At 39.9% G+C, this 10,361-nt stretch overlaps 1 protein-coding gene across 3 annotated transcripts in view; it reads left to right on the forward strand.

Moving 5' to 3' along the window:
* kiaa0319l (KIAA0319-like ortholog) overlaps positions 1-8,554 on the forward strand; it is a 28,718-nt gene extending 20,164 nt beyond the window's left edge. For all 3 annotated transcript variants that reach the window (XM_042506312.2, XM_042506310.2, XM_088090060.1), the window contains exons 19-25: positions 200-338; positions 835-994; positions 1,166-1,308; positions 1,512-1,634; positions 2,460-2,550; positions 2,663-2,754; positions 5,183-8,554. In XM_042506312.2, the coding sequence (XP_042362246.2) occupies positions 200-338; positions 835-994; positions 1,166-1,308; positions 1,512-1,634; positions 2,460-2,550; positions 2,663-2,754; positions 5,183-5,379 (945 nt within the window). In that variant the 3' untranslated portion in view covers positions 5,380-8,554. The remainder of the gene's footprint in view (positions 1-199; positions 339-834; positions 995-1,165; positions 1,309-1,511; positions 1,635-2,459; positions 2,551-2,662; positions 2,755-5,182) is intronic.
* The last annotated feature ends 1,807 nt before the right edge of the window (positions 8,555-10,361 follow it).

Genomic DNA, 10,361 nt, shown 5'->3' on the forward strand with positions numbered 1-10,361 from the left:
TCATTCTAAGGTAACAGGTGATTATATACCAAAAAATATATATTATTACATTACATTACATTTCTGGCAAAATGTCCCCTTGACTCGTACACACTGGACCTCTAAACCACACTAAAACTGCTACTTTTAACCAACATCCGGCTGTTAGAGTGAAAGTGTCAGGAGATACTAAAAAGATTTTTGTTTCTTGCTCCATTAGGATGTACTGAACAACTCTGACCACCAGGCAGTGCTGTTTTTGGGAAACCTGGTGGAGGGGAAGTACAGCTTCACCCTGACTGTCACTGACAGTAAGGGACAGACCAGCACGGACACGGGCACAGTGGAGGTCAAACCAGGTGAAGTGAACAACACAACTGAGAAAACTCCTTCTTTATTTTTGCGTTTGCCCTGTCCACTGCCACATACTGAACATTTCCTTGGGATCATTAAAGTCTATTTTCAGAAAAAGAAAGAACAGAAAAACTGTAGTTACAGCATTTGATGACAAACTACCTCGCAGGATGTATTGGAGTTTATTTTTTCCTGTAAATAAGTTTGTGCATGCAAATGTTTTCCCCGCAGCAAGAGACTTGACAACCCACAGCAGAAGGTTGAGCAGGTCAGTGTGCAGCATACGGTGCACAGACACAAACGCAGCCAGAAACTAATCCGTCACTTGGTGCTCTGGCCTCTTTCCCAGACTTCAGCGTGTCAGATGGGCCGGCAATCAGTCTCATGTTATTCTCCTTGTTACTTTTTCGTTCCCGCTCTTCTCTACCACCCTCTGCCAGTCCATGTCTCCTCTGTGCATTAATCTCCTTTCTCGCCTATTTTCTCCTCTCTGTTTATCAGACATATGGGAGCGTGACCTGGTGGAGCTGGTGTTGGAGGTCTCCGTATCCCAGGTCTCCCACCGCCAGCGCGACATGCTGCTGCGCCAGGTCGGGGTTTTACTGGGCGTGCTTGACAGCGACATCATTGTGCGAGAGATTAGTGCGTTTAATGAGCACAGGTGAGTCGTTCTGTACCTTTATAACCATCTTTCATCATAAACTCTGTTTGACTAACCAACTTATGAGACACACAACCATGGCAAAGTCTGCGATGAGATTTTCTTGATTCAGCTTGATTGTTGGACATTTCTATTTAACAAAGTATTTTTCCCTTTGTCTTTCGTCCACAGTACTCGTTTGGTCTTCCTGGTGTCAGGCGGTCCAGGGCGCCCTCCTCTGTCCGGCCGTAACGTTGCACTGGGCCTCCGCAACAAACTGCGCAAACAGAAGAATGACTTTCTCATCTACAAGGCCCGACGAGTGGATACAGTCAGTGAGTACCCGACAAATATAGTTTGCAAGAGAATAGTTGTGAATATCATTTTGGTCATAATCTTGCAGCCCTACTTTGAAAGCAGAATAAAGTGGTATTATGCTGGACATGAATTTAAGATGGATAATACTGTGTATATTAGTTTATATGTTGTTTTTATGTTGTCATCTACTGTACACTCTGCTGTCTCTCTCCTTCCTCAGTCTGCCAGCTGAACTGCTCGAGTCACGGTGAGTGTGACTCGTTCACTCGGCGGTGTGTCTGCCACCCTTTCTGGATGGAGAATTTCATCAGAGCTCAGCTGGGAGACGCAGAGAGCAACTGTGGTGAGATGAGATTAATCTTAACTGAATATTTTGGGCTCGTTCTGAAACTGTGATACCTGCACCGGTGGCACGAAAGCTCCCTCCAGCTGTACTTTACGTGTAGATATTTTTAGAAATTTAATACATTTATTTAAATATATGATACCATAAAATTTCTGCATTTCAGTTGAAAATACTTAAACTATGCAATTCCTGTGATATATTTTAAAATAAAATCCTGTAATATTTTTGTTTCAGTATCAGCCTGCTATATAGTCGTATTCACACACATAACATGCAAATACGTCTAGAATTAGGTACGACCTAAACTGAGATGCAAGATAGTAATTAGAGGTAAAATGAATCTTTTTAAAAACTGCAGTTGTGGCATCAGAAGGGACCTGTTAGGAGAAGAAGTGCACATCAGGAGGAGAATATTTCAAGCAGCCTTGTTGAAACTGAAGTGGATGACAATCAACTGAGCACAAGTACTTGTGACTCGTTAATCAGCGGCAGTGAAGTCTCCACAGCACTTAATGATGAATAAGAGTTGTGTGGAAGAGATCAAGTACCAGCTTGAGTGCTTCCCCTTTTTCTAACAGCGTGGCTGTGGCTAAAAACAGTCAATACATAATCCTCTGATTAGAAATAAAGCTTCCTCCTGTGTGAACTGCCTGTAGCTGATTAGGTTAGGCTGATGTTACTGTATTTCAGCATCACTCATAGTGGTGGTACTTGGAAAGACAGTTTGATAACCACAATTTTATTTGTTTAGTGAATTTGATGTATTCTCTTACATAAAAATAACATTCTTTGCTTGTGTCTCACTAAATATTTTATTTTCAGAGTGGAGTGTACTCTATGTGACTATAGCATCCTTCATGATTGTGGTTGCTATAGCAACAGTTGTCTGGGGGATGGTGTGTTGCTGCAACAGGTGAGCACAATTTCTAAAATATCAAATATTTTTAGGTTATGAACAAATGTCTTTTGACACATATAGAATATGCATCATTTGATGATAATTGTGTGCTTCTATTTCCTGAAAGGCGTAAGAGCAAAGTGCGCAGAAGCAAAAGCAGATATAAAATGCTAGAAGCTGATGAGCAAGACAGTCTGGAGCTACAGCCACCAAGAGCTGGTAAGACACACACATATACACCATTGCCACCACCAAATATCGTAGTTCACCTTTTTTGCAGTGCATGTTGCATGTTAGCAGGAGAAGTCTGAAAATTTTAAACTTAAAGTCACAGGAATCATACACATTCGTAAGTTGCGCATGGTTTGCTGCTTATACTCATGGATGGATTACTGAACAGAGCCACAGGTCACATGTCAAGGGGCCCAAAATGTCACTCAGATTACCATGTGTTGACACAATCATAATCATAATAAGACAAAAATGAGAAATGACCTCAAAGAGACACAGAACAAGCACAAGGGGCCACAGAATGAACACAAAACATCTAAAAAAGACACAAAATTACCTCAAAGTGACACAAACCACCATAGAAAGACAAAAAACGACTACACTGGATTCAAAATTATGTCAGAGAGACACAAAGTGATTAAAAAAAGACACATAAGGAACACACAAAGATAAATAATGATTGACAAGAAACAGAAATGGCCAAATACGACTCAAAATGATCTCAAAGTGACAAGGAGAAAAAATACCACATAGAGATACAGTGCCTTGCGAAAGTATTCGGCCCCCTTGAACCTTTCAACCTTTCACCACATTTCAGGCTTCAAACATAAAGAAATAAAATTTTAATTTTTTGTCAAGAATCAACAACAAGTGGGACACAATCGTGAAGTGGAACGAAATTTATTGGATAATTTAAACTTTTTTAACAAATAAAAAACTGAAAAGTGGGGCGTGCAATATTATTCGGCCCCTTTACTTTCAATGCAGCAAACTCACTCCAGAAGTTCAGTGAGGATCTCTGAATGATCCAATGTTGTCCTAAATGACTGATGATGATAAATAGAATCCACCTGTGTGTAATCAAGTCTCCGTATAAATGCACCTGCTCTGTGATAGTCTCAGGGTTCTGTTTAAAGCGCAGAGAGCATCATGAAGACCAAGGAACACACCAGGCAGGTCCGAGATACTGTTGTGGAGGAGTTTAAAGCCGGATTTGGATACAAAAAGATTTCCCAAGCTTTAAACATCTCAAGGAGCACTGTGCAAGCAATCATATTGAAATGGAAGGAGTATCAGACCACTGCAAATCTACCAAGACCCGGCCGTCCCTCCAAACTTTCATCTCAAACAAGGAGAAAACTGATCAGAGATGCAGCCAAGAGGCCCATGATCACTCTGGATGAACTGCAGAGATCTACAGCTGAGGTAGGAGAGTCTGTCCATAGGACAACAATCAGTCGTACACTGCACAAATCTGGCCTTTATGGAAGAGTGGCAAGAAGAAAGCCATTTCTCAAAGATATCCATAAAAAGTCTCGTTTAAAGTTTGCCACAAGCCACCTGGGAGACACACCAAACATGTGGAAGAAGGTGCTCTGGTCAGATGAAACCAAAATCGAACTTTTTGGCCACAATGCAAAACGATATGTTTGGCGTAAAAGCAATACAGCTCATCACCCTGAACACACCATCCCCACTGTCAAACATGGTGGTGGCAGCATCATGGTTTGGGCCTGCTTTTCTTCAGCAGGGACAGGGAAGATGGTTAAAATTGACGGGAAGATGGATGGAGCCAAATACAGGACCATTCTGGAAGAAAACCTGTTGGAGTCTGCACAAGACCTGAGACTGGGACGGAGATTTATCTTCCAACAGGACAATGATCCAAAACATAAAGCCAAATCTACAATGGAATGGTTCACAAATAAACGTATCCAGGTGTTAGAATGGCCAAGTCAAAGTCCAGACCTGAATCCAATCGAGAATCTGTGGAAAGAGCTGAAGACTGCTGTTCACAAACGCTCTCCATCCAACCTCACTGAGCTCGAGCTGTTTTGCAAGGAAGAATGGGCAAGAATTTCAGTCTCTCGATGTGCAAAACTGATAGAAACATACCCCAAGCGACTTGCAGCTGTAATTGGAGCAAAAGGTATGCCACAAAGTATTAACGCAAGGGGGCCAAATAATATTGCACGCCCCACTTTTCAGTTTTTTATTTGTTAAAAAAGTTTAAATTACTCAATAAATTTCATTCCACTTCACGATTGTGTCCCACTTGTTGTTGTTTCTTGACAAAAAATTTAAATTTGATATCTTTATGTTTGAAGCCTGAAATGTGGCGAAAGGTTGCAAGGTTCAAGGGGGCCGAATACTTTCGCAAGGCACTGTATATATGAATTGCCTCATAATCCGCCTATGCTCAAAATGCCAGTGAGTGATGCTTTGTGTTAAATGACCCATTTAACACAAAGCATAAAAAAGCATATTTACACAAAGCATATTTACTATTCTAGATAAAGTCAGACGACCTGTTTAAAGAAGAACTAAATGAAATATTCAGCTTAGTTTGACACATTTTTTGACACTTCATCATTTTGACATCCGATCATGTCTGTCTGTCCTTCTCCTCTACCAGCCCGCATGAAGCCGGTGCCTGCTCCCACCTCCTCCGCACTCATGCACTCGGACTCTGACCTGGACAGTGATGACGGGCAGGGTGGGGTCCCGTGGACGGAGCAGGAGCGCGGGCATCTCCTGCGGCCCCAGAACGGCTCCCTGAGGAACGGTCAGGGGCCAGTGAGGGGCAAAAAGCAAAGAGAAGAGCTGCTATAGCAACAGAGGAGGGGGGGAGCTCGCTGCTGCTGCTGCTGCTGCTGCCCTCGCACACACACACCTCCTCCTGCTGTCACACCCCCTCTGCTCCTCACTCTTCCTGTTTTGTTGTTGTTTTTCAACACAGAAACCTCACACTTCTCATCCATGAAGACAGACTGTGTGATACCTGGATTAAGGAAGGAAAAAGAGGAAAAAACATGCTGGAAACATGTTGTCCCACTTTTACTGAAAATACACCACTGTACTGACATTTCCCTGCTCCCACACTGAGCCACTGCGGAGGAAACACAAGCTCCCGGAGAAACGGGGGTGATGCTGTGTTTTGAATGGTGTAAAAACACAACATAGACCCCTATAATTTAACACAGAGACATAACGAATGTACTGTTACCCCTTATGGCGCACGAAGTAGCCTGAATTACTTTATGGATTTAAAAACTCTGCTTCAACGACACGAAAACCAGCCACTTGACACGCTCACACCTTGCCTCTCGTAGACACGCATGTACGCACACAAAGACGTCGTATTCACACTGTTCCAGGTCAAACTGATGCTACCAAACACTGCCATGTAAAAACCAATGGTCAACTCTGATGATTTTTGCTCGTGGCTGACACGGTGACTCGTCGGAAAGGAAAAACAACCAAAACAAGAGCTACCAACAGCAATGGACTCTCCTCCAAATAACAAAAAAAAAGTGCATGAAGAGTGACAGGTTGCAGTTCTGGTACAATTTGATACTGGAATGATCGTCTGCATGTTTGTGTGTTGGGTGTATGTGTGGATTTTTTTCTGGCTGCTGTGTCAAAAGATGTTTCTTCAGAGCCGTTTCTATGTTTTTATTTCTGTTATTAACCCATGGAAGAGTCGCAAAGTTGTCAGTAATGGCAGTCAGAGGCAGAAGATCCTTTAAAAGACGTGCTTTTATTCTGAAATGTCTGGGACACACTGGAATACACAACACTAATGAGTTTAGTCTCGACGGAGACGATAACGAGGAGAACTTCACGACACAACGAATCCTCTCTCACCTCGACATTAATTAATGAAATGCTTGCTTGAACCATGAAGACCACTTAAGTTTTTTGTGTGTGTTTTTTTTAAACAACCTTCAGGCTGTGATTAGATGTCGATGCACTTTGATTTCATGTCTGTCAGCTTCATTTTATCACGTGTTGATTGAAAAGGGAGATCTGTGATGGTTAAAGTTGGAAAAGTTCAGCCACAAACTTAACTTGACTGCATCCAAAATGAAGGAAAATCTCCTTGACTTTAAAGGGACAGTTTGCCCCAAAATCAAAACACATATTTTTCCTCTTACCTAAAATACTATTTATCAGTCTAGACTGTTTTGTTGTCAGTTGCAGAGTGTTTACAATCTTTAGTCTATTGGAAAAAGTCATAAATTTGGCTTCAAACCTGACTTTGCTGTCATGTGCAGGACTCTCTCATCCATCATCAGATGCAAGCTTTCAGCTGCGAGTTGATGCAGTTAGCAGGTGTAGTTCAGGATAGAGAAAATAGTTCCTACATGAAGCTGCTCACAACAAGATCTGTGGATTATCTTGAGTCACTGTGTCATGATTTCTGGAAAGAGACACTGAAGTTGGTGTTTTCAAATGTATTTTCTGGTGCTTTGAGCACCACAAGCCCAGTGACATCGAATTAGTTCCATTTTATTTGAGCGAAGGCAGACATCTCCACGCCTGATATCTTCAACACCCAATAACTCACACCAAAATAATCTAGACTACTAAATAGCACTACAGGTACAAGGAAAAATATGTTTTTTTTATTCTGGAGTAAAAGATGTGTTTTCACAAATTTGAATGCAGCTTAAGTCCAGAAGGACCTCAGTTATTGGTGCGTACCTGTAGGCTTGAAGTGAAAAGGATGGTGTAAGTTCGCAAAGTGGGACTTTGTAATCTGTGAGGTAATTTTGCAGATTTCTGTGCAATTTTAGCAACCACTTCTAATCTGTGTGGCTTCAAATAGAATGAGCAATTTTATCCATGCTTTCCTTTTGGCACAGTTTATTCAATTTGGGGATTATTAAAATTACGCAAAAAGGAAATCCATGTTCAACAAAAATTAGACATTTAAACAGCCATCACTGAACTTCCATATGGGATGAAAGTGAGTTGTTCGTCTTGACAGACCTGAAACTGTTTTAAAAACTAATTTTGTCTTCCCACATACGTGATGAGAAGGTTAATCTGTGGGGTGTTTTGCCATAAATATAACAAGAAAAGGACACAAAGGAAGTCTGTAGGAACACAGACTTATCCGTGTTTACTGTGTGTGTATCAGTGACGGGTGTTTTTGCACTGAGGGAAAACTTTAACCAAAAAACTTCCCTGTAACATCTCAGTCTGTGATTGTTTTGCATGTGAAACTGGCCACATTTTGAGTCTCTTTTTCATTTGTTCTTTCTGTTGAATGTTAAAAGGGGTACACCATTGATTCACTTCAACTACTCTGTGTGAAATAAGCAATCATTGAAAAATTCTGCAAAAAAATGTCTTTTTCTTTTAAGTCCTCTCATGCTGATGTCAGTTCTGCTGCACTAGTTTAGCACCCGGTGGTCATCAGACCAGGGCCGATATTTAGAAAATAATAGATTTTATTCAGAGTAGCTGAATTTATCTGGTCTTCTTTTGCCGACTGGTGTGAGGCAAACTAAATTGAAAGTGCACCCAAGTGCCCTCTCTTGTGAATTATATTTTACAACACTTTAAAATAATGTTATATTCTTCCCATGTTTTTTGCACATCATAGAAAAAAGGTCTTTGGAATAATTGCCAAAATTGAATTCACTCTCATTTCTAGTTTATCTGTGCACATTTTCACTGCGAAAAAAAAGTCACTGTAAAAAGAAATAAAAAGATATTTTATGGTTAATTCTAGACCAATCTGACAATTCAAAATTAAACGTTTCTTCTGTTACATGTAACATTTGCAAGAATTGAGTGAATCGACCTCGACTCTGACGGAGTCCACTGTGAAGGCGGATAGAGGGAATGCGGAGCTAAATGAAGGGAGTTTAATTTAAGATGCTTTAGATCAGCTTTTAGTGAAGGATTTCCACCCTTCCTTTCTCCTGTGTGACCTGATGCAACTGGATAATCTGTAAAATAAAATAAAATGTTTCAGTTTGTTCTCGTTTTCGGACACGTGTGTTTGTTTTTTTGCCGTGTTTCAGAGCAAAAAGTTGAGATGAAAGCCTGAAATCACTCATGTTGGACCTGAAGTTCACCACAAAGGACTGTCCTTATTTCCCACTTTGTCTCAGCATTTTTTTTTCCTTGTAAATTGTCCATGTTATGGGACTTTAAAGGCTTTTAAAGGTGGCATAATGTTTGATATACTTGAGAACAGAAGATATGAAGTTACAGTAGAATCCTGACACATGCAAAATTAGCTGAAAGCATAATTGCAAGCTTGTTTTTCAGAGTATTTCTTTCTCTATTGATGTAAATTATAACTTGTCACCAGGCCTTCACAGTAGGATGATGCTGCTTGTTATTGCGTCTCAGTATATCTGCACTGTCTTCAATATTTCATGCCAAATGCGTCCTTCTTGTACTGTAAGAGCATTTTTTGATTCTATTATATTTTGCCTCTCATCCACATTACACACTAACCGATTCCGCCCACTGACCCTGATATAAGTCATCATCGCATTTGTTTTTGTCTTCTCTGTGACTTTTATGAGCCCATTAACCTCACCGTTTGTCCTTTGCTGCTCCATTAAGATAATTTGTGAGATGATGGCGTCCATAACAACTGATGGTGGAAGATGCCGCTTTAGTTATGTAATATTGACCTCGTCGAGACCGCAGATTGAAGGAGAGGTCGGTAAATATTTTATATCAGTGACTGTGGGAGGGTGATGATAGGACGAGTATGAATCTGTAAGACATACACAACAGAGCCCGACATTTAATTTTAACTTTCTTTCCTGACAGCATAAAAAACAGTTAAAGAAGGGCTGTAATGATCTGATCAAACAGAAACTTGACATTAGACAGCATTAACATTACAACTGTATACGATAAAATACCAAAGAAATGTTTTTAAATTTAATTTAATAGTTTGTGTCATGTTTTATGTGGAATAATGATATAATTTTGTTATTAATTGCTACAGATTATTTAAAAAAAAAAAAAAGAAAATTAAAAGTGAGTTTTTAATTTAATGTTAATTATTGTTTAAACAGGTACATTTCTGTCATATGCATCCTTACATCAGAAGGTGGGACAGCCCAACAAACATGCTTAACTCTTTGAAACCTGGAGCAACATCACTTTTCTTGCTTTCAGATGCCTTTCACAAGTATTTAAACCTTTGAATCCTGAGCAAACTGGTGTGATGTTTTCAAAACATGGGAAAACAGGCAACAGGCAGCAACTTTGTAAGAAATTTTCTGCAAATTACAAGAAATAAGTAGATTTAGATTTTTTTTTTAAAAAAAAGCTAGGGAAAAAGAAAGGTAGGAAAACTATATAATTATCAAAGTTACATATTAAAATTTTTACAAAATTACTACAATTTTTAACGCACTTTTTTCCCAGGTAATTCCCTTGATATTTTGTTTGTTGTTTTTTAAACTAATGTTCAGGTCAGTTTCTCTTTAATTGGTCATTTCCTTCTTTACATGTTTTTGAAAGAAATTCAGCCAATTTACTCAGGTTTCAAGCGGTTTAACATGACACATAACAGGAAGCATGCAACACTGATATGTTTCCTTAACTGCACATGCCTGCAGATGCATACACAGCCTATATGAATGTTTTTTTTTTTATTCCAAGGACATTTTAGGGAAAATTAATACCATGATTGCGTATCTTTGCTGCATAGCTTCCAGATGCATCACGAAAAGAAGGAAAACAGTTGTTTCATCTTTTTTTTCCTCGTTATAATGCTGCCCTCTGCCTCTCACACTCCTTATATGGGAAAGGAATTAGTTGCGCGAACA

The sequence above is a fragment of the Plectropomus leopardus genome, chromosome 17 (genome assembly GCF_026936395.1).
Source record: "Plectropomus leopardus strain MGB_pleo_1.0 chromosome 17, ASM2693639v1, whole genome shotgun sequence".
Taxonomy (NCBI): Eukaryota; Metazoa; Chordata; class Actinopteri; order Perciformes; family Serranidae; genus Plectropomus; species Plectropomus leopardus.